The sequence below is a fragment of the Lepisosteus platostomus genome, chromosome 3 (genome assembly GCF_059453375.1).
Source record: "Lepisosteus platostomus isolate fLepPlt1 chromosome 3, fLepPlt1.hap1, whole genome shotgun sequence".
In the NCBI taxonomy this organism is placed as follows: domain Eukaryota; kingdom Metazoa; phylum Chordata; class Actinopteri; order Semionotiformes; family Lepisosteidae; genus Lepisosteus; species Lepisosteus platostomus.
The window spans coordinates 12,246,365-12,270,566 of NC_142613.1; the positions used below are offsets into that span (position 1 = coordinate 12,246,365).

Below are 24,202 nucleotides of genomic sequence, written 5' to 3' on the forward strand. Positions count from 1 at the left end.
GAATACTTCTAAAGGTGCTTTAAAAACAATTACTTCGAAATTCTCATCTTAAAATTCAAATTAAACAAAACGTTCCCGGACCTTCCATCCACATACTCCACACACGACGGGCTGTCTTGAGGTTTTGTAGCTGACAACGTTCCCCGGATGTTGCCCTCAATTGGATGATGTCCCGGATGTTCCTTCATTTTAGCCGTGGAGCAAAGATGGCTGTCTCTTTTGGGTTTTAGTTGGAGGAGGAAGAAAATAACACTGAAAAAACTGTAAAATATTTAAAAAGCTTTTCAGAAAAGGATCATATCGTTTAATAAGTAAGGAAAAAACGCAAGGTATAATTGTAAATGAAGGAAATAAGTGAAACTGAGACAGGACTGTGATTTTTTTCTATCGGAACAACCCAGCACAACATAAAAACAACGCGGAGAAATATTTTAAAAGTAAACAGAACGTTTCTTTAGCTGTTTTGTTTTCGACTTGGCTCAGCAAATACAGGTCAATCTGGGCAGTAAATATGATTATATTTTTGTTTTTGTTTGGCTTTTTGCGATATGTAAGTTTCAATTAACGACTGAAGAAAGGTGTATCGTTTCAAACGCCCAGAATTATTCTACATTCGTGTCTTTGAGATTTTCTAGGTTCAACTATACCTGCACGTCAAATAAATGTACAGGTAAGTTTATATTGAAATGTGTATTTCTTATTCTGTTGTAGTTGTCATGGCTTTCGTGTCAGGTTTTATAGATTGAAGGGCTATAACGAGCCATACAGTGTGTTGTGTACAGTGGAATGTCGTTAGGTGTTCAAAAGCTTTGGCGTCTACCCCTTTCGCAGTATGTGCATTATAGCGACTTATCTTAGAATCATTTACATTCGATTGTTTGGTTGTCAGTGGCTGAGAATGGAAGTCGGATATTTCGACAGATCAGGGGGGATGGTCTCGTGAGCTTGATTTGGTAATGGGGGTAGAATTATTCTGGACTGTAATGTGCACACGACTCTTGCATCACGACTGAACGGGGGAGACCCGACCTGTTCCTCGGGTCATACGTTAAAAGAGTCAGCTAGTACATCTTCTCCAGGGAAGTGAGGTGGTTGAGCATTTGGGCAGGTCGGGGTTTATGCCGTTTAACGAAGTGCCGTGTTCGGATTTGTCGTCATAGGAAACGCATGCAGTATGAATCTAAACATCATGGCGTATATTAAACATACATGTAGTGCCGTCATTTATGCGTAAACTGGACTGTTAGTACTGTACTGTTATGCGTATACTGTTGCCTTTCACAGAATTAAGACGTGGTAATGCAGCTAATGTTACTGTATACACGAGTAGGATGCAAAGTATAAGCACGAATAACGAAATAAAAAGGGAATGACAAATGGAGCCTGTCTTGGTTGCCACTGTTTTGTACTCCACCAGAAGCACCAGTATGTCATGCATCTTCCTAGTCTGAGAAAAGGAGCTGGGTCGTTCTGTAGGATCTGTAGGATTCACGCTCGTCACCAGGCAGCAGCCAGCTGTGAAATGCTTCTAGGATAGTGTGATGCTAATTTCAGAGTTCAGGCCTATAACTCATGGCAATTCCTCTGTCCCGAAGAATGAGATAAATACAGGCTGGGTTTGGACAAAAAAAAAAGCAGTGATTGGCCCTGGGTTCAATTCCAGACCTGAGGTTCTTGCCAGGTTCTCTGGTTTCCGCCCACAGTCCAGAGACATTGCGAGTCTGTGTCTGCCCTGTGATGGACCAGCATACTTTCCATTGTGTTTCCATTGTCTACACTATGCATTTTTTGCATGGTCTGGCAGGTTTTTTTTCTCACTACTACATATTTATTGTCCCACAACATTCATTTTTGATATTGTTGTTATTATTATTATGTTTTTAATGTACTGTCTTCATTGTGTGGTGTTGTCTGTTGTACCATGTATGTACCGAGAGACATAATTCATATCCAGAATGAATAAGAATTCCTGTGTACTAGTACCTATGGCAATTAACTCCTCTACTCCACTCCTGCCTCGCACCTGTTGTCTTGCCAGTATAGTTTCCAGCTCCCTCACAATTCAATATGGATAAAGCAGTTAGAAATTGCTTGGATGGATGTTACCTGTTTAGCAGTTGCGGTACCTTATGTAAATAGATACGTTTAAGTAAGTGTGTATAGCCATTTAAATTGGTGAGACTGGAAGAAGACTGACAGCCCAGTTCAGGAAACATGTCAGAGCTGTGAGGATCAAAAATCTCTTCGAAATGATTGTCCCCCATTTCACCTTTAATGACCACGCGCACCAATCTCTCCAGTCCTCAATGAGGGGTTTCAGAACTTCTATTGCAGAAAGACATCCAAAACCATAATTAACCTACAACTTGAATCTTGGCTTCCCTCTTCTCTCAAAGGCAGACTAATCTCCTTCTAATTCTCTCAATTCATTTGAAAATTGTGGCTTTCCACACCTCTCCTCCTGTTCTCCCTGAGTTTGGACCCTCTTTCTCGCCAGCTTTATGCCCACCCCCTCTTGCATACTGTGTTTTGTTCTCCTTTGCCTTATTTATTTGCTGCTTTCCCTCTCTCCCTCACACCAAAAGAAGGCTCCAAAGTTGAAATTTTTCTTTTTTTTTACCTTTCAGCACGGAATAAACCTTTACCTGTTCCTTATGTAAAGGAGTATGACCAGTGTCACTTCTGTATGATAGATCAGTTCCACCTTATTTCGTCAGTGTGTTTTTTTCAGTTGGAAATTATTACAGTCACAGTTGATCTCCATACCTGGTCGACTTGTGATTAATCTTTGAAGAGAACAAAATTCTCACTGTTACATGGCACATCACACTGTCTCCTGCTGCATTGTGACTGGAAAGGAAACATTTGTATGGGTCTGTCTTGTTTCTTGACTGTTTGCATGGAATCAATTTATTTAACTGTTATGGAGCTGTGATGCAGCTCTGTTCCTGTTTAGTGGGAGTTGCTCTCTGTTTTAAGATGTTTACATTAGCATGCTATACCTATTTACAAGTCTGCCTAGGTCGTGGTGTGTAATCTCACATTACATTTCATACAAGTATGATCAATGTGCTTATTCTACACCTTTGAAAACAGTTTGTCATAAAGATTATGACCAGATCTTTCTACTGAATGGCCTCTGTACATGTTAGTTACATCAGAAGTGCTATGCATTTTCTACAGCGCTTCATCTTTCACAATGTTTAATTTACATTGGAAATTAAGATGGCATGCAAGAGATTTTGATTTCTTTCTGCTGTATGAGATGGTTAGCCAGTCTTGTATGAAATCTTTCCAGCAAAATTACTGATTGTGTTGTATCTTAAAAATATGTGACAGTGTTTAATTTCAAAATGGAAATACTGGGCTATATAAGGAATTTTAATACTTCAGCCCTGAACGAATAAATATTGTTACAAATGGGGGGTTACAAAAATGGTGTAAATCAGGAATTGACCGAGCGGTTTAGTCAATAAGTGAAATAATTATTAATTACCCCCAACTTGTAAGTGATTTCCAGCAATATACCTGAGCAGTTGGTATAATTAGAGGCACATAATTTTTTTGTTCTCTGGCACAGTTTATTTGAGAGGAGTAATAATTCAGGCACACTTGGTTAAACAAATATTTATTACAATGACAATACCCAAACTACACTACACACAACAAAAGATGCAACACACAAGTTACTCTATGTACAGTATTTATAAACAAGGTGTTTCAGAAGTCTTAGCATTCAGAAAACCCCAGACTGCTACTAAGCATTGAACTCTTAATGCCTACAGAGGCCACATAAGAGATCAGCTGCCTTCTAACTAAATACAATGCAACCTGCATTTAAATCTCTTTCTCTGCACCCCTGATGCCACAGAATAAATGGGAGCCAATATTCCTATCTATAAAAATGCACCCTAAACAGGAAAGACGTTTCTAACTGAGGTGTCTTACCCAGGTAACCCAAGTTCCCTAAAAACACAGAATAGCACGCTCTCTCTAACCAGGTTCAATTACCGAGCTCAAGTCAGATTTGGTTTGGATGATCATGAAGTAGGGGCTCTCACCTGGCGCAAACTTCAAGCCCGAACTCCTCTCTCTTCTCTGCTTGCGTTTTTCTATGTGCTGTTAATGTGATCTAATATTGTGTGTTTCTGTACTGCTCCTTGACAATCATTAACCTACAACTTACCAAGGTATACTAAGGTAAATTTAACAATTGTTTCTGCTCCAGGGACCCTCCAGACCTCAGCAAACATCCTCTCTGCTTTGAAGTTAGAAGTGTTTACTCTTCCACGTGTCACAAACGTGATCTAAAATCATAAAGAAACTTCTCCATCACCTAAAGCTGTAACAATAGTTTTATATTTGATTTTGATGTCTAATGTTTTGATTTGTTTTATATGTTTTTATGTTGAAAAAAGTACATGAAATTAAAATGTTAAAGGTGGCATGGATTGTTTTTTCATGTTGCATTTTCTATTTTAATTCACACACCTGGTATCAAATCCTTTAAAGGATACATTGGGAATAAAATTGTTACCCTCAAAATTGAAAATGCAGTTTTCCTGTTGACAATTTTGAGCTATGTAAAAATTTGTACTAGGGGTTTTCATCTTCTCGGCTCACAAGAAACAGTCAGCTTCTTGTCTTGCTGGACCCTGGTCACATTAGGCAGATACACCTGCACATGGGACAAGGATCACCCCTGCTCTGACCCAGATAATGCTTCCATACGGCAGTCATTTTAACCCGGGTCACCACAATCTGGGTTTGGATTGCCAGTGAGAAAGGGGCTGTAAAATGCAGTAAAGAGTATGGCTATGGAATGCCTTGGCTGTCCTATCTTAAATGCCATGAATCCTCCTGTGGACTACTAGTCACATAATTTCTGGGAATGCTTTCAACATGGTGTTGAAAAAGAGTGACATGGGTCACATTTCCTTCATGCGATTTCCTTTCTCAATTTCCCCAAAATAAATGCAAAGCATATATCTTAACGTATAGGCCTGAAAATGTAAACTTTGTTCCCTTAAAGAAAAAACAGTCAGACCCACGTACATTTCTCTGGATTTCAAATGACCTTTCTTTAGGAGAGAAGAATTGCTGTATAGTCATTAATTGGAAGACATTAAAAATTCCCGTGTCCTGTCTTTCAGAGACCCCATTGGAAACCAGAAGAACGAGGAAGGAGAGTAAATGAAGAAATCTGAGTGGCTGCCGGCAGTGATCGATTAGGCCACTCTGCATGCTTAAAGGAAACACGCTCTTACGGCGTCCAGCTCCACCCAAAGTGATGACCTCGCAACCGCCCAACAATCAAAACCAGCACAACACTAACCATTCTCCGCACTTGCTGATCACCAGGAACCTCACCACCAACCCAGGCAGATCTCACAGCCACGCCCGCGGTCCATCAGACTCTCACACGTCCTATAGCTCCAGCTCCAGAGTTTCTGCCATGGGGGGTGTGGCGTCAACCTCCACACCTGGCAGTGGACGCGGCCCATCATCTCGGAGAGCACAGACTGGCAGGTTTGAACCCTGGCCTGAGGAGGCAGTGGACAGTGCCTATGGTCTGTACTCTCTGCATAGGATGTTCGATATTGTGGGAGCCCAGCTCACACACCGCGATGTCCGAGTACTGTCCTTCCTCTTTGTGGATGTAATTGACGAATACGAGCGCGGAGGCATCCGCAACGGTCGAGACTTCTTCCTAGCTCTGGAGCGGCAGGGGAGGTGCGACGAGACTAATTTCAGACATGTTCTGCAGCTCCTGAGGATCATTACCAGGCACGACCTGCTTCCCTACGTCACGCTAAGGAAAAGACAGACCGGTGAGTCTGTGTCTCTCTATACGCTCTTGTGAATGACACCATTGGGTGGGATACAGCTTTGAAAGTTAAACATTTCTGGAAAAAATCTTGAACCAGTGATGAGATTTTGCATTGCTTGATAGTGATCTTTTGTAGCTGTTTTTATTACGAATCCTGTTACCCAACAGTAAGTCTTAATACTTGTATGAAGTGTGCATAATTTTCAAAATGTGCATAAGCACTGAAGATTTAAAATTTAAACTGAAATATTCCATGATGTGAGATTATTCCTACTTGCCATACGTGGTATAGATCCACTTGTGATTGTGCTCTAAAATAAACTTTCACAAAATTTACATTGTTCTGATATGTGTATTTCTGAGCCCCCACCAAAAATCATAGAATATGATGGTAAAGTTAGTTTTTTTCATCTATTTTACTTGTTCTAGTTTATATATGCCCAACTCTTGTTTTACAAAATTAATTTATTTCTTGTAATTCGCTTGTATTTGTGAAAGTACATACAATAAATGTGAAATACATTTCTCATTACTTGACATGTAAAACCTTCCCATTCATTCCTTCTTTCTAGACAATCCCCCAATAATACATATTTTAACCTAACAGAGCACAGACTCATCAAATTAAGAACACAATTGCTTGTGATAATTACCCTATTTATGCTGGTACAATAATTATCAATATAAACAGACAAGTTGAAAATATCTGAAGAGTTTTAAGATGGCAGACGCATCAGAGAAACAGAGAAACTGTGTTGTAGGAGGACACAGTATAAGGATGGTGTCTTTTGTTTGGCTACAAAGGACATCTCTTTGTTAATTTTGTGAAAATCTCTTCATGAGACTCACAGACAACTGTGATGGTGAAAATGTTTAAACTGGATGCTTGTAAATCAAATGATGGGTGCATATATATCCACATACTTATTTAATGCCAGTAGTGTTTTTGCCATGTGTTGTTGTTCAGACCCCAGTGGTATGGTTTCCACACAAACCTTTCATTATGTCACTGGACACTATACGTCAATGACGTTGGTACAATTGATTGTACATATAGATGGAAGGTGTCTTTATGTGGCTTCTATTACAATTTTGTGTAATTGTATTGTTTTTGGTGTTTATTTTGTTCTGTGTTTTGGCTTTAAGAATATTAAATGTTTTCCAGTAGTGTGTATTCTCCCGTTAGCTGATTCCCAAGCCAAGAATCTTATTGGCATGGAAGTGTATTCCATATTTTGTATTCCATAATGTGTAAGCAGCAAATCAAATGTAGCTCTGCAAATGGATTTACTGTGCTTAATTCGGAAAAGGGAAATACATTCCGTTGTTTTAACATTGGTAATGTTCCAAGATTTACATCTATCTTTTACAAAACAGAAAGAGTGTATCAGAGAGTTCAGATAACTTAGGTGTACCTTAACTCTCTAAACCCAACCATTTTAGTATGTCTCTTAAAAATGATTTACAAAGAATTATTTTCCCTTATGAGATGTATAGGAAGAAATATTTTTTGTTTTAATAACTAATAGAATTCCCTGTGGTTGTGAAATATAAATTTGCACTTTTCTTCTTAAATCTGCATGAGATGCCATTGTTTAGCTTATACAGTAACACACTGTTCACATGCTGCAGCTCTTATTTGGCCTGAATTTTCTGTGCGTTTCTGAATGTTTGCAGTGTGTCCCGATCCAGTGGATAAGTACCTGGAGGAGACGTCGGTACGCTATGTTTCACCCAGAAGTGCTGGAGAGAACAGGGGGGCTCCATCTCAGCGAAGGACGGGTAAGCAGCACCTAAAAACTTCCAGAGATTCTTGTTAGGAGTGATCCACCACAGTAAGACCGTGAGTAAATATCAGACCACCCAAAACCACGAAGATGAATTCTTTACTTGGATGCCATTTTTCTGATATGCAATGAAAATCTGATATGTTTATCCTGTGTATTTTGTAAAGGGAAATGTTTGCCTACCACAAAATCCGAAGAACCAACATTTTTATACTTACCATTGTGGTTGCTGCAAGTATTATAAAAGGGCCAGTTCATCTCATAAATGAAAAGTTTCCAGACATGGTGAATATCATCAAAAGTCTGTTGTGAAAATAAATGTTGGTTACCAGTTTATTTGCATGTCTGCTAAGGGTTACTTCTTTCTTAATGTTACTACAATTACTTATTCCATATTGAGAATTTTTTTTCATAATCAAAAACATCTATGTTTTTGTGTGTCTTGTGTAACAGTGGATCTCAGGTGAGACCTTACTGAAGCTTTTCACAGCGATCAGCCTTTATATGTTGCTTATAAACCTTTATTTCAGTTTCAAGCTGAACTTCTCAATTGAGAACTTAAAAGAGACTTTGCTTGATCCCCCTATTGGGTATTTCTATCCTTATAAATATTACTTCACATCATGATAAAGCCTTGTTATAAAGAAAATGCTAACGAATGTTGTCTGTGCTTTTTTATATTACTATCCATATTACAAAGAGTGACATTGATTTCCCTACGGGATTAATAAAGTATTATCTATCTATTAGCCTCTGAATGGTGTTCTTTACGTGTATGTATAGCACTGATTCTTGGATTTAAATGGCTCATAAGTTCCTCATTATGAAATGACGCAACATTTTAGGGAGACAGACTTAAAGAACACCAGAAGAAGGCTCCACCGCCGAAACGTTGCATTTCCTTTCTTCTCTTTTCAGGATAGAATAAACCTTTACTTGTTCCTTTGCAGACTTAAAGAACAGCAGCTCAAAGTAAAATAAATCCCATGTTACCTTTTTGGGTTTTTTAGGCACGCAACCACTCATCTGCTGCTCCCCAACAGGCCCTCAGGTGTGCTCAGGCAGAGGGAAACCCACCTCTAGTGCCCCCAGCAGGAAGAGGAAGAGAGCTCACAGTGCCACAGATTGTAGGGAAAAGCAGACCTGTGGTAAGAATCGGGAGCTTAGAACCTTGTGATACTCGTTTCTGGTCCTTTACACCTAGTGCGTCCTCTGGATTATTTTTCACTGTTGCTCTCAGTGGCTTAATTGAATCAGGAGTGTGACCTAATTACGTCAGGTTAGCATGAACTTTAAGTTTAAAACATATCACCAGAAAGATCTCCATACGATTATTGTGGAATGATCTAATGTGTCTGGTACTGCCATTTAGTAAGGTCTTTATGTGATTTTAGTCAGCTCGACCAATTGCATACGTATTGGATTAAGTGCAGTAAGATGATTTAGATATAAGGAAAACTAGGATATCTTGCTGTTTTCCAGGATAGGAATAAAATCTAATACAACATCATTTATTTTTGTCAGTCATATTGCATGCCATGAACATGAATTGCGGAACAAGACATTCACAGGGATAACAGATGCAGTTATCACCAATATCATGCTAAGTCACAGGTGCCTAAGTAACTGCAGGGAATTCTGAGCAAAAAGGCAAACCAGACACCCTGGATACTGAAGTCAACTTTGACCGTGCTCACCCAGTTATCTAGCACTACTCAGTGAGTCCATTAACATCTGGTTAATGACATATCTTAAATGCATTCATTGGACCAACTGCCTGCATCAAAGAATACCAACAGGCCATGTTAACTTTTTTGTGCTTGACTGAAGCATGGAACACATTTTTTATCTGTATTTTAAATTGATCAGCATAATTCTTGGCTAACTACTCACTTTTCTGCTATTGCAGTGCTGTTCATCAGACACAGTCTAAACCATCGTATTGCAATGCTACCACTTCTACTATTCCTTCAATACAGCTAATAAACTAGATGCCATAGTTTCAGATTTTCTGACAGCTATTGGCATGTTAAGCCTGTTTTGTACAGTTGATGTGTGTCCTACCTAATGCTTTTTCGCTGGATATATTGCTGATCTATATTTGCTTGTGAACTTGTGAACACTCTAAGATGAAACTAGCAAATTAAAATAATTTACATAGAGCACTATCAAAATGTATTCTATTTTAATGTGGCATTGGAAGTTTTGGGCAATGGAAACTTTCTACCCAGAAAGTTTATATGGCAAATCTCATCACTTAAATGTCAATATAGGTGAAATGCACTGCCTGTATATCATTTGTTGGGCTTAGCTGGGAGTGGTTTTGTGTGGTGGTATATCAGCATGGGTGAAAACCCATTTCCACACTGTCATTTTCAGTAAATGATCTTTGTCATGGTAAGATTTAATCCTCCACAAAAGCATGCATTTAATTTTAACAGAAATTTCAGGAAATTGATCAATTGTAACTTTCCAAAATGGAATATAATGGAATTATAAGCAGAGAGGATGGTTCAGCTCCACTTTTCTGTTTACTGGGAATTCTTTAAAGGTTTAAGAAGTGTAAATTATCTCTCACTTCTAACTTCTTCCAGACATCAGACTGCGGGTGCGTGCCGAGTACTGCCAGCACGAGTCAGCCCTCCAGGGCAATGTCTTTTCCAACAAGCAGGAGGCCCTGGAGCGCCAGTTTGAGAGGTTCAACCAGGCCAATACAATCCTCAAGTCCCGGGACTTGGGCTCCATCATCTGCGACATCAAGTTCTCGGAACTAACGTACCTGGATGCCTTCTGGAGGGATTACATCAATGGCTCACTGCTGGAGGCCCTCAAGGGCGTCTTCATCACCGACTCCCTGAAGCAGGCTGTAGGCCATGAAGCCATCAAACTGCTTGTCAATGTAGACGAGGAGGACTACCAAGCAGGCCGACGGAAACTACTACGCAACCTGATCATAGGGGGCACTGGAGCAAGAGAAGCCTCCTAGGAGACAGTCAACCGGAGTTCCCTTGGGTGTACATATATAAATAACATTTACAGAACCGCTCTGTGTGTGTGTGAGTGCGCGCGAGTGTGTGTGAGAGTTGGTGGATGACCAAGACAGACTGGAGTTCTTTGAGAGGGATTTTGACGTAACGGGAGGTAACTTTCAACATACTTTTATTTAAGGTGTTCAGACAACATGTAAGGCATTTACAAGGAATTAAACGGAACAATACATTTTGCAGTGGTGTGAATCGAACTAGAATATTACTGAAGACTGAGCTCTCATGTCGTATTAACTTTAGAAGTCCTTTCAGTAGGATCTAAATACACTTTTCCAACTGTGTAAATCTTGTAAAGCTATACATTAGTCTGATGCATGAAATACATGCAGGGTGGGGCATATAACCTGTGCTTACCTCTTGTTTCCCCACATACCTCAAACTCAGTTGACCTCCTTTAAAGTTTATAACAGTAATACGCACATGTCTTGAGTAACCACAGCCTTGCATGTTTGCTAGGCATCGTAAAATCCAAGATGGAAAAAATATCTGGACCCAACTTGGGCTATGATTCAGTCTGGTCATGTAGAGCTCAGGTCCCAAGAAATTCACAAGTCCTTCAGAAGCAGGAATGGATGTTACTGCTTTAGAATTAAGTAAGCCTTTTGCTCTTGTTTTTGGATTGTGAATAATTAATTGCAAAAAATCTTAAATTGTATGCATTGGTCTGCAGAACCTGAAAATTATACCTTTGAGCTCAGGCAAGCTATTGTAGTATGGCCATTCCGTTGTTACAAGTAAACGTTTTTCTGTATGGTCATCCAACCCACCATAACTCAATGCTACATGGTAATACTTTGTAAATTAATAGTTTAATAAAGGAAACATGGTATTGATATTCTAGCATAAGTAAGAAGTGGTGAAAGTATTCATTTATAACAAAACAAATTCCAAGACAAGCCAGAAAACACACAGATTCCTCTGCTATTCCATAATCTAGGGATATGGAGGTTCTCTAGAAAAAGTTAAATAAGGTCATCTTTGCTACAGCCTAAGTGCTTTCCTTGAATTAATCTTATTATTTGTAGCATTAACCTTATATAATCTAATGTGTGGATTATTTTTGACAGATTTTAAATGTCTTTTGAAAAGTGAAGTTGTTGGAAAGTTACCTCTTGTTTGTAAGCCTTTAAAGATGAGTTTGTGTCCCATGTACAGTTGTTTGACAGTATTGGGGTGTTTCATGGAGCTGTTACTATCTGAGCTTGTAGTGAAAGTATCGGATCATACAGCAAATTTGTATATGATAGTATCATTGTGAGTTCCTTCTAAAGAAGGCAAATCCCCCTCCTGTTTGTTGAAATCTTTCTCAGCTTTATTAAAGATTGTTCAGTTTAGTCCTGTTTGTACAGCTGATTGGTTGTAAAGCAGAGAATGTCAGTCAAAATAAGGAAATAGAGCAGAATCATATTCAGAGGTGTCCTTTTATATTCTCTTTATGCTGTTCATGACTACATGCATTAACTGGTTACGTCGGTTAACAAGGAATCAGATTTTCTTTTTTTCTTTATCAATTTCATTATACACATGAAGATGGTAAGGTTTTGCATCCTTAATCTGAATGATGGCTGACAACCTCTTGGAGAACTTGAAGGTTTTCCAATTTGCTTGAATGTAGCTGGCCAGAGGCATCCTTTAGTAGATTCTGGTGAGTCCTGTCCTGTGTGCTTCATTGCACTCCAGAGATCAATGTTTCTTTTGCACATGTTCTTTTATCCCTTTTCAAATAGAATAGGTGTTTGTATTAAAGCACATAGCTCGATGTGTATGAGGAATTACTGTACACTGTCTTGTTCTCAATAGCTTGTAGTCTTGAGAAAACTGCTTCTTGCTTATGGTGATTGAGTCGGTGACATTCATCTCTGCAGTTCTTGTTTAAATGGACCCCCTAGGCATTGTGCTACCCATGTGCACTGTTATAATTTGCATACATTTTGACTGGGGTAGTTAACGGTGGTGCAGATGAAGATTTTGGCCTTTGTGCTTCATTGGAATTTTTATTTAATTTCTGCACTGAAAACGTTTTTGTATGGTTTTAAATTATAGAATGTTTTGGTTTGACTTCAAAAGAAGCTTTGTTGTAATTTGTGAAATAGAGTTCATGAGTGTACAGCAGCTCTGTTTTGTCCATTTTAAAGTTTAGGTCACTACTAAAGATGGTACTTAATTTATTTTAATAAGGTGAAACTTCCAACATAAGTAAACATTATTTTTTATTACATGTGAATCAGGTAGAAAGAGCATGTATTAATGCCTGTAAAAAGAACTGTATAGTGTTATATCTTGAAATTGTTAAATATGCTTTTTTATTAGTGCTAAATCCTTTCAAAGAACAGCTGCACCCCATGTAATTCTAGTTGTGGATATTTTTAAACATCAGAGCTATGGTCAGACTGTGCCTTATTTCAGTAGTTTTGCAAAATAGTGTCATAAAGTCCCCTTTAGAAATGAGCTATGGTTTCTAACTTGATCAATGGGTCATTCATTTCAAATGAATGCCACACATCGTGCAGAATCTCTGTGATCAGAGCATGAACAAAGAGCAAAAGTGGGAGTCTTGCATATTGGATGATTACAAAGAGCATTATGCTTTTAACTTCGTGTTTCAAAACTCATTTCCTTTAAATGGAACTATCTGATATGTGTAACGACCAAATTGAGAAACATGTCTTCTCAACACAAAGACTTAATATTTTATGTGTGTGTATATATACACCGTATACTAAGGCATTAAAAACACAAAGGCTATTGGTTCCAGTATTCTCTTGTTGCATTTGTAACACCTTTCAGTACAGCATATGTTCACAGCATTCTATTTCCTAGACCTTAGGTTAGGTAAGGGTTGTATTGAGCAGTTCATGCAGATTCACTATGAATTGCATTTTTTATCTTTTTTCAAAGACTCAGCTATGTGGGATAGAGATGGTGGTGCTCACTGTACATTGATATTGTAGAACCTGGTTTCAGCACATGAAGAACCCTGTGTTATCTTGACACTGTAGCCGTGGACAGATGTTTGCACACTACAGAATGCCAGTATCACTGGCAAATTCTAATCCTACTAAATAAACCAGTAAGGACAATAAAAACTACAATGTATTAACAGTGGGTACCTATATTTACAAAGCGTGTGTATGGAGGTGTATACCTTTATCCACAATTGTGTAAAGCCTCCAGAGGAAATTCAAAAGCTAGTAGGGAGCTTTTTAATTTTTATTAATTCTCTTAACTTTTGTTATTACAAGAGGGAGTTGTCCAGCCAATCTTATTTACAGACTGTTATATTAATATGTCTTGAATAAGGCGTTTTAAGTTTGTTTAAATGTGATGGATTGCTCCTGTCACACATTTTGATGTAGACATAGATGGAGAACCTTGAATGGCCTGAACTAGGAAAATGGACCTATAGTATTTTTACTTTAAGAGTGTGGAGTTGAATACCTGGGCCAGCTGTTGAAATAGGATATTTTAAAGCAAAATTCTTTTTGGACAAAATCATTAAAATGTTCTGCTTCTGTTATCTACAGTCCTTGCTTTCATGAATTGAAAGTCCAACCTCTTTGCTTAATAGTTTCAAAGACCTGCAAAAGTAATATAAATATGATACCCGGTACATTTAACTTTAAACCATCTTTTTACCATGTAATGCTGCCTTGAAAGAACCTGAAGTCAAAAGACTGTCCTCAGTCTGATCTGTAATTGAACAGCAAAGCATTGCAGTGACATGAAAGAACGTACAGGGACAGACCGCGATCTGTTTTGTTGTAATGTATGCCTGGGACACTTCTCTTTAAAGACTTTGTATGATTGGAGTTGAGAATTTTACAAAATTATACTGAAAATGGTGTGAAGGCTCCTTCTGTCTGGTTGCAGCAGTTATCCTAAGATGTAAAGAAAAAAAAGACTTGATGTTTGATATATCCTCTAAAAAACGCCAATGAGAAAACCTCATCAAACTGTCAACCCCCTGGCCAGTGAGCCAGAGCACCCTGCTTTCCTTTATGTATAGCTTGTGATATAATAAAATCGCAAAATAAAAATAGCCCAGAAGTCTATGCTTGTTTTGGTTCAGCTACAAATGAGGAAGGATACACAAATTAAAATGAACATGTAAAACATTTTTCTTCAAGGGGGATCTGTATTTTTTTTTTTAAAAAAAGTCTTAAATGCGTTAAAAGAAGTTGCAACAGTCCTTCTAGAAAATATAACAAACATAATGGAATCCATGCTAAATTTGTGTATGTACTCACAACTGTGGCCACTAACTGGCATTGGTAGTTTTTTCATCCTCTGCTGAATTACTAGTTGTGTGGTTTTTCCATTTTTCACTTTAACTGTATGGAGTATGGATCAGAATTTTATTTTAATTTTATTTCAGTTTTTCAGGGAGCTTTCCCCTTTTGGCATTAATTACTACTGAAAGCCATTTTGCTGTGGAATCTGAAACACTTCCTACTCAAAACTGAGTTCAGCTCAGGAGAATTTTGCACTTACAGTAGGTGAGCAGATTACTCAACATTGGTCATTATACATCCATATATCCATAATCCATATAATACATGCTCTCTATTTTCACTTTGAGTTACAGTAGATTATTTAATTCATTGGGAACAGCAGCTAAACTGAATAAGAGACACTAGATCAGGAATGCAAGCAATCAGTGCTTTCAAAAGTGTTACAAGGAAAAATTAATCACTTGAACTGGCATATATGGTTCCTGTAAGCAGTTTATACCATGTGAATCCTTGGAATTGCTGTAATAATTATGTAAATTATGGATGTCCATCTAAAACAATATAAACAGTGAATGAAAATACAATTATTGACCTTTGAAAGACATCAGCATACAGTAATACTACATGCAGAGAAACTAGGTTCTGCTAAGCTAAAAAATAAGTACAGTATCTTGTTATTGTTTTTAGTAGCTCACCTTTAAAATTTTCTTCCTTGAGCAAACTATAGAATTTGGTTTACCTCACTTTCATATTATAAAACATATGAGCACAACAGACCTTGAGTAGAAGTACACTTTTACTTAACCTTTTTAAGTTTTTGTGAATTTTGAACTCCAAACCTCCTAACTCCAAAATATCACAAAATGCAGCAGATGTGCTTGATTACTTTATGATGCACAAGTGATTACTTTATGAAGTTTTAGAAGTCCCCCCACCCCTTGCTCAGTTTGCTTCAGATGTGGGCTTCTCTGCAGTTGGTGGCAGAAGTGAAGCCTCCTGTTGAGGAGAGTCCGTCTTCTCCTGGGTTGCAGGTCGGGATGTGGCAGGTGCTCCTTCGAGACTCGGAGGTCTCGGCGAGGCTTCAGGCTGCTGTATTTCTTCTTGGTTAATTGGAGTTTGCTAAACGGAGATAACACCCAGTAACTTACAATTAATAAAGCTGGATCGGGTCTTTGGACATTGGTCATAATCAGCTGTAAAGCTATTTTAAATTCAATTTTTCTGTGTTGAAATTTCCATAAAAAATTAAAAAATATTTTCTCTGCAAAGCATTTGAACTGTCTGCAGTTGGGCTCACTTTAAAAGGTGCGATTTTTTACTGGCTCATCAGCTGCATATGAGCTACAGTACATATTTTCTGTAGAATTATTGACTTTTCACAAAGTGGAATTTTCAGATGGTTCTGATTTCAGTATTGTTAAAAGCTCTAATGTTTATGCTCATAACTCTTAGAAGTTGCTTGTTCTTAAAACAACAATGAATCAACTGGGAATTGATTCAAAGCAAGTCATTGAGAGTAGCATAAAAACCAGTGGACACGGTGGCTCATCTGGTTCAGTAGTTAACTATCTCTGGTTTATATTATATTTCATTCTACTTATTACTTGAAAAGAATGTATTCTGAAAAGGCTTTGTGGATCAGAAAAAGACTTGTACTTGAAATTATATTTTGAGGCAGTACTGGATCCAATATTCCTTTGTTGTGTTTTTAATACCTCTCGGAATTTACTGCTGCAGGCTGCTTTACAGTGGACATGCCTTGCCTGAAAGTGTCTTTCTGGAAGCTACTTTGGGTAGAATTGTTAGCAAGGCAAATATAAATATAATGATACAACACAAGCAGAAAAACAGAGTAAAACAAGTTCAGTGCATCAAGAAAATGGCTGGGAACTATTGTTTCAACTAGTTGTTTCCTAACTCCATTTGTTCCAACCATCAAAGTTTTATTTAAAATTAACACCACTTTATAATGTGTTTAAACAAAGTCATAATTGGCTTGTAGTTAAGAAACTCATTCAGCATTGCAGAAAATGTACTTTGACACAATCAGCTATGGATAGGATTCCCAAAGCACTCGCGCACTGTTGGCTGAAGTGAGTGAACTAGGCTATCCTCAACTTCCCTTGCCTACACATCATCCATTTAGTGCTGCAATAGTGCAGGTTTCTGAGTTAACCATACAAGATCTTTATCCCCTTCATGCCCATACAAGAGTGAAAACACTCAAGTCAAGTTAATCAGCAGCTGAAAAACTAGTGATTCTAACGGGGGAAGGATGAAGTGTATAAAAGAAAGTTCTGAGACCTGAATTTGATTGTGGGGTTTATTTACACACCATGAGTTTTCAAACGCTTGGATTCTTGATGACTCCCCAAACCAGGTTCAGAAAATTTTGCCTTAAATGCTTGTGAAATCCAAGCAATTGTTTATTGTAGCTCTGTGTATTGGTGCAGAGGGATTAAATGCTCTTACCGGGTCTTTGTTCATTTTTTCTTTCTCGGCTCGGCTGTTGATGCTGAAAGAATTCCTTTCTACCCAGGTTCTAAGTTTTGCAACACCCTCTTCTGACCTGGCAGTGTAATTGATGTAACCTGGAGAGATGCGGCGAGGCAAATCCCAAGTTCCCACATATGAGCCCCATGCTGTCTGCTTCTGTACAGAAAAAATATCAGAGGCTTTCACAAATATAACTCCAGCATCTTTATCAGATCTGTATCATAGAGATCAGCATTTAAACATTGAGTGGAAATGCTTTCACCAAAGAAGTATAGGAGCAGAACTGTGAGACTCTGAAATATAACTCTTCCCAATACTCATAACTTACATTTTAATGCCTGTCAATACATTTTTAATACCAATCACTAGAAACATAAGTCATAAATCAGAGAGGTTTGCACTAGAAGAATAATGATAATTTAACTGTGATTTGCCATAATGTATATTCATTGTTACTGTATTTATAGCTTTTAGTTGGTGTAAAAATGTAATACATCATAGCTTCTTCCCAGAACACAATGAACAAAAAAAGATAGTATGTACTAGATAAGATATGCAAAGAAATGTTTTCTTTGCTTGATTTTATTCTCAAACTGGGAAAGGGGTCAAAGAAAACCAAAAACAGTCCAATACTTTTATTTGAACAAAGGCCAGGTTGGAAGTGAAGGAAGAAGACCCGACCTTGGATTTTAATCCGGGCAGGAGGTGACCGCGGTCATTGACGATGAATTGAGTGTGTCCATCCAATGTAGAGGGCCTCTGCAGAAGCCATAACACAGAGGGAAATAGAGCGCACACATTTGTTACAGTACCTATCTTGACTTTACCTCTCCGTCTTAAAAGAGGTGAGTTTAGTCCCTATTTTCAGTCACTCACTTTTGTCACAGGCACAATGGACAATGACAATGGAGGTATTGATCTGTGTGATCTGATTTCCATTGTGACCTGCTTTGGTTATGCCTGCGTTACAATGTAGAATGTTAAATTTTAGTACTATGTAGGTGTACTTTTCCACAATGCTTGTGATTCACATTTTAGATCAACTTATATTTTTTACAGTTTGGGGTTTGTTCAAGGCTAAATAATAACATTAACATAAATATTTTGTGTGTTCGGGGTTATTAATGATGCTTTAAACAGTTTAAACAGAATATTTCAGGGTTAAGTCAGGTTGGATTTGAAATTGGTACTATCAATGTAACCTGAAGGAACAGATATTGAAATGTATAATACTAACTTAACCTGCAATATAGGTTCAAATAGGAATATAGGACTAAAGTGGCATTAACATCCTTCTAAAGAGAGATGTACAAAAGTTGCAAAACTTGTATTTAAGGATGTTAAATTTGATAGGAAAGCTAACTGTTCCATTAGCCTGGGGCCTATTGACATACTGTATATAATATTGCTGGGAAGGGTTTGCAAAAGACACAATTTTGGAATTACAATAAACATTTGACTTTTAATGTAACTTACAGAAACTGCCATTAAGAGGGTAGAATCCTGATTGCACCAACAGTATAGGTTCAGAAATTGAAGATGAAGATGACTAATGTAACATTTTTAGAATTGCATAAATGATGTTAAAATGATGTACAGTATAATAGCCTTGTGCTGAATAACATGTTTTCTTGTTAAAAATAAAAAAACCTTGAGATACGCAGCCCTAAAATTGATTGCAACTGACTTAAAACAATCACTTGCTTAAGACCTGAGAGTGATATACAGTTTGTGTTTAAGACCCTGTATACCTCAATGAAGTTGTCCAAGAGCTCCAGTGCTAGAAGTTTAGTACACAAAGCCATGGAATCATCATAGCACTCCAAAAGCTTGGTAGAATAGTACATCTTGCAGAGCAAAAGTACAAAATAACCAGGAAGATTCACCATTGTAAAATTTCTTAAGGGTGAACAGACATGAAAACCTAAAAGCAATTTAGGTTTATTACAATATAGCTGATATTGGCCTATTTTGGGTAGAACAGCCTGCAGTAAAATCTTAAAACCATAAAGGCTCAATGTAGCTACAAAAGAAACATGTGGCTAAACAATACATTACGACACACTATAATCTCATACCTCTTTGAACTGTTTTGGTATGGTCCAACTCTGAAGCTTTTGGGATTTGAAAGCATCTTCGTACTAGAAAATCAAAGATATTGCATCGTCGTCATTTTAAAACTAGTAAATCTGCCACTGTCAGTATATATTTTCTTCACTACTGAAAGAAACTTTGTTTTTTTTCTTTCTCTCTTTCATTATTCCATTATTAACCTCATATTGTTACTATCAATGGTAATGTATGATTTTCAAGTTTAAAAAAATGTTAAACCTCAAACTTTAAAAGAATAAGCGCCTACTCCTATAGATCTATCCTTTCGTTTAAATAATTTTATAAAGAATGTCTGAAGACTGTCTCTATTGCTGTAAATGTTACAAGAAATTACATCTTATAACTTTACAATGTGTTGAGAAGGTTACTTATTAATGCCTTCGTTGATTACTCTTCACTATGCATTTCATAGTGTAACTTTACTATTAAAAAAGACACGCTTCCCCTTCGAGTTCCCCTTTTTTTTCTTGAAACGTAACAATGCGTTTGGCTGTCAAGGTTACACAAAATGTGACGGCAACAGACAGGGTAATTAAATCATGAATTAAAGCTTGCATAAAATATAGATTCTGAGTATTCTTACCTGGTTAGCTGTGAAGCTCGACGCCATCTTTATGCCTCCGTTTTTGTTTACAAGCGTTTCTTGGCAACCGCTTTTCACAGCATGTGTAGCGTAAATACAGTACCTGGATATTGAATTTTGTATTTCAATTTTTTTAAATGCCAATATCCAGGTTAAAAAACTCAAAAATATTAAAATAAAAAAATTTCATTTGCACAAGAATTTAAAAACAGAGTTTTTATGTATTTTAAACTGCTTTAGAGCATGAAATTAACATTGTTTCTCTGTACAGTGTATAAAATATAATAAATCATGTCAAGCTCAAATGTGGTTGGCTGTATGCTGCAACTCGGGAAACTACACTGGATTCCACAAATACTTACACTACTAGGGACAGAATGAGGTTTAAAGTACTCTTTTTGAGATTTTAACTTTAAGAAGCTTAAATATTTAAAATAAACTCTCTGATTTTGGTAAGTGAAGACTTAACTTTCATCTGTCTTCTTAATAGCAAATAAAAATATTTTGTATGTGACAAACCATGCATATATTTTTGCTCTCTTTCTTAATATACGGAGGTGCCATGCTGCCACCAAGGTAAAAAAAAGGTTTGCCAATTAGCCATAACTTTGCACAGACAGTACAGCACCCATATTGGAAGCTATTGATTGCAAACTGACAATACTTTGCATTTCTGCACAAAAAAAAACAACTTTTCTGCATAAAAAGTATACGAAAGTAGTCAAAATTCAAATTGAGGATTTAATTTAAAAAATATACATAACATTTATCCATTTGAAAACATATTATATGTTTCATTCAGGTTTTGGGATTTCACAATTAACCTGTTGGCATATTCATAATCGGCTTCAGTGATAAGCAAAACAATGTCAACAGCACTGAAGTAATGTAATCTATGCTTCTACAATTACAGTTGTTTCTCAAGGTTAAATACAAACGTAAATCAAATAAGGGCACTGTGAGGTATGCTACTGTGTACTGTATACAGTAGTGATAAGATAGCTCCTGTCTAATGTTTAAAGTCAGTCCCTCTTGAATTTTTGTTTCTTGCATTTCCCACAGCAAAGACATCTGCAAAAAGCTATCATGGTGCCCAGGATGGCAAACAGAAAAGTCAGCGAGACCACAGCCACATCCAGGCAATGGTAAGAATACCAAGGCATCTTATAGGACTCTGTGCGCAGGTGACTTGCCCCCTTGTTCCTCATGATGTATTCAATCCAGAAGAACGCTTGATCTAAAGGCTTCATGGGCTGGTCCCGATGAAGGCTGGACATCCTCTGCATGTTCAGCTGGTAGGAAGGGTCCTCCAAGACTTCCCGAAGAGCCTGAAGCATGTCAGCAGTCTCCAGGGTTGTGACTTCCAAAACCTTTGCCACCCCTCTGGCCTCCAGACGAACCATGTTATCAAACTGGTCAAAGATCAGAGGGATGCCAACTATTTGCACCCCGTGGTAGATGGCCTCATATATACCATTGGTGCCCCCATGAGCTACAAAGACTCTGGTTTTAGGGTGCCCTAAGAGGTCATTCTGCGGCATCCATTTGACCAGTAAGGTGTTATTACCAAGGGTAGAAGGTCTCTCCCCCAGGTGTCTCCAGATGACTTTCTGAGGAAGCTGGGCGAAGGCAGAAGCTATTTTCTCAGTCAGCTCAGCTGAAAGGCCATTGACCAGTGTTCCCAGTGACATTATAATCACTCCATGTTCTCCTGAGCTCTCAACAAAATCATTCAGATCTGGGGGCAGGGGTTTAGAGGGCTGGCATTGGAAGCCTCCCATGTAAATGACATTGGGCATGGTGGGACGCGGGAACTCAAAGACAAAGTCCACTCTCATTAGCCATAGGTCTGCCCCCTGGATGAGTGAGTAGATGTTAACATCTTGGCCAAAGTAGCGATCACATACAACCTGGTAATGAGGCCGGGTCACGAAATGATCAATGTAGAGGCCTATGCCATAGTGGAGAATGTTCTTGGCTCTTTGGATGATGCCCATTTTATCTGACATTCGGGAGCCAATTGTAGGAACATAGGACAGAGGGGATGGGGCAATGGCAAAGTGACCATCCCCATTTGTGATCCAGCGGACATTAAGGACCAAAGGCAACCGTAGAAAGTAACTCACAAGGACTCCTCCACCAAAACCAGGATCAGTCAAGACTAGGTCAAACTGAGCTTGCTCGAGTCGCTTCATAAGGTGTTTGTCTTCAAACATGGTGAGGACCATTTGTGCGGTCATCCTGTGTGCATCGTTGAGCAAAGAAATGATTTCTCTTTGCAGGGCAATGAAAGCAAGAGGAGAACCTTCTCCTCGGCGAATCTCAATGTTCCTCCGTAGAAACGAAGACATGTAGTCATGACTTTCCAAGTTCAAGACTTCATTTAGTGGGACAGTGATGGAAGTGTAGTGGGGTGCCTTCTCTGAAATATACCAGCTTGTTGAGGACCGTATCACAGTCAGGTTATGGCCACGTTCATATAGGCCCAAGAGGAGGATGTTCATGTTAACCCAATGGCTGCCATCCACAGGGAACACCAGAATCCTACCACTTAAACAGCCTGGCACAAACAGAGTGAGGAGGGTGAAGGTGACAGCTGGAGATAGCAGCATTGTAGTCTAAAATAAATAAGACGGGGATATTTTTAACTCTTCATTTGTTAAAGATTATTAAAGCAGCTGATTAATATGGTAGTTTAAAGAGGAATTTCAAAACGCAAATGAGATTAAAACAAAAAAATGGTGTGGCCCTTCAAGACAGGAGCTAACTGCCGTTCTATTCAAATGATATTATTCAGTTATTACATATCACTGAACTGTCACGGAAGAAAAACACTCAAATGTTTTTTACGAAAACATAAGTCTGACCTGAGCCGTATGTGGGGCATAGCACAGAAGTACCCAATTTTATAAACTACCTATTCAATTAATGCTCTGTTTTTCTTCCAATATACTTCAAAACCAAGTCATTAAAAACAATTGGAAAACATAGAGGTCTGTGGACTTTGAGATTTGAACTGACTGTCATAGTTAACAATTAAAAGTTTTTCATTGCATGTTGGTGAAGTATTATGCTTTCAAATCTGTGTAAAATCAATTTCAGCTGCAACCATTCACATTCTATTTAAATGGGTTTTGTTCTTGAAATACATAAAATAAAAAAACACAATAATGTATTAATAATGTAACTGGTCTGAATGTAATTGTTGTATTTTTGTTTTGTTCTGTAGGGATACTGTACATGGCTTTCAGGCTTTACTGAATGTTTAACTAAATCAGTCTAACATTGCATACAAAATCACAAAAAATGTTTTCCGTATAATTGTGACATTATTATGATTAACATAGCATTGATATTTAATTATTGTTACAATAAAATACAAATACCAAAACCATACTTTTTTTCTACTTATAATCAATTTAAAAAGTTTAAAAAGCAGTTTGAAAAAAAAACAGAAACAGCACTGTACCTGGTTTCGGTAGTTCCTTGGTGCAAAAGGGACTTATTCTTGAGAAACACAGTCATCACAGAACACCCTGCTCCAATTTGAGGAATATTTTCTAATCTAAATCAAGCAGTTTACAAAGAGTGGAGCACTTTAAGATGAGCACAGTAAATGTAGTAAATGAACTTTCACCCTTTTTTCTACCACTTCCTTTATTCTGCAGCAGCAAAGAGGATTAGCTGTACCAAGAGCTCTCTGTTCTGAAATTCCCCAAAGCCCTGGCTCATACTGTTTAAGGTCTCCAGGCAGAATTTGTGGAATCCTCACATTTCAAATATGTATGTTCATTTGTTGGAAAGAAATTCCTCAGAAGAAAAACATTATCATTATACCTGTACATGTGTCTGTCTGCATCATCTGTGTAATACCCAAAATGATGGAAGTCTTGTAAAATAATATCCAGGTTAATATGCTACTACACCCCCAGGACCATTTTCCCTCTTTCTGCCGTGCAGGAACTTTAAAACGAGGTTATCCAAATCTGTGCAGCGACTAAACATTTGCAATAATTGATCTCCATTTGGTGAGAACAAACATGCACACTTTCAACAGCCATCTTTAACATTTCAACAATGTTTATGTACGCTGGGGTCATTTATTTAAGGTTTAT

At 37.8% G+C, this 24,202-nt stretch overlaps 3 protein-coding genes across 3 annotated transcripts; 1 reads left to right on the forward strand and 2 right to left on the reverse strand.

The window, feature by feature from the left end:
• The first annotated feature begins 175 nt into the window (after positions 1 to 175).
• On the forward strand, positions 176 to 14,703 carry dedd (death effector domain containing). The gene is made up of 5 exons (XM_088627106.1): positions 176 to 670; positions 5,154 to 5,831; positions 7,508 to 7,612; positions 8,628 to 8,765; positions 10,212 to 14,703. The coding sequence occupies exons 2-5, from the start codon at positions 5,243 to 5,245 to the stop codon at positions 10,601 to 10,603; spliced, it is 1,224 nt and encodes a 407-aa protein (XP_088483232.1). The 5' UTR covers positions 176 to 670; positions 5,154 to 5,242; the 3' UTR covers positions 10,604 to 14,703.
• A 1,066-nt stretch (positions 14,704 to 15,769) lies between these two features.
• On the reverse strand, positions 15,770 to 23,695 carry cfap126 (cilia and flagella associated protein 126). Its single transcript, XM_088627138.1, has 6 exons — positions 23,556 to 23,695; positions 20,088 to 20,167; positions 19,471 to 19,533; positions 18,074 to 18,151; positions 17,369 to 17,548; positions 15,770 to 16,015 (listed from the first exon to the last, which is right to left on the reverse strand). Exons 2-6 carry the CDS (start codon positions 20,112 to 20,114, stop codon positions 15,839 to 15,841), a joined length of 525 nt encoding a protein of 174 aa, XP_088483264.1. The 5' UTR covers positions 20,115 to 20,167; positions 23,556 to 23,695; the 3' UTR covers positions 15,770 to 15,838.
• On the reverse strand, positions 20,809 to 22,699 carry ugt5e1 (UDP glucuronosyltransferase 5 family, polypeptide E1). The gene has a single exon (XM_088627081.1). It carries the CDS (start codon positions 22,697 to 22,699, stop codon positions 21,110 to 21,112), a length of 1,590 nt encoding a protein of 529 aa, XP_088483207.1. The 3' UTR covers positions 20,809 to 21,109.
• Positions 23,696 to 24,202: the final 507 nt, after the last annotated feature.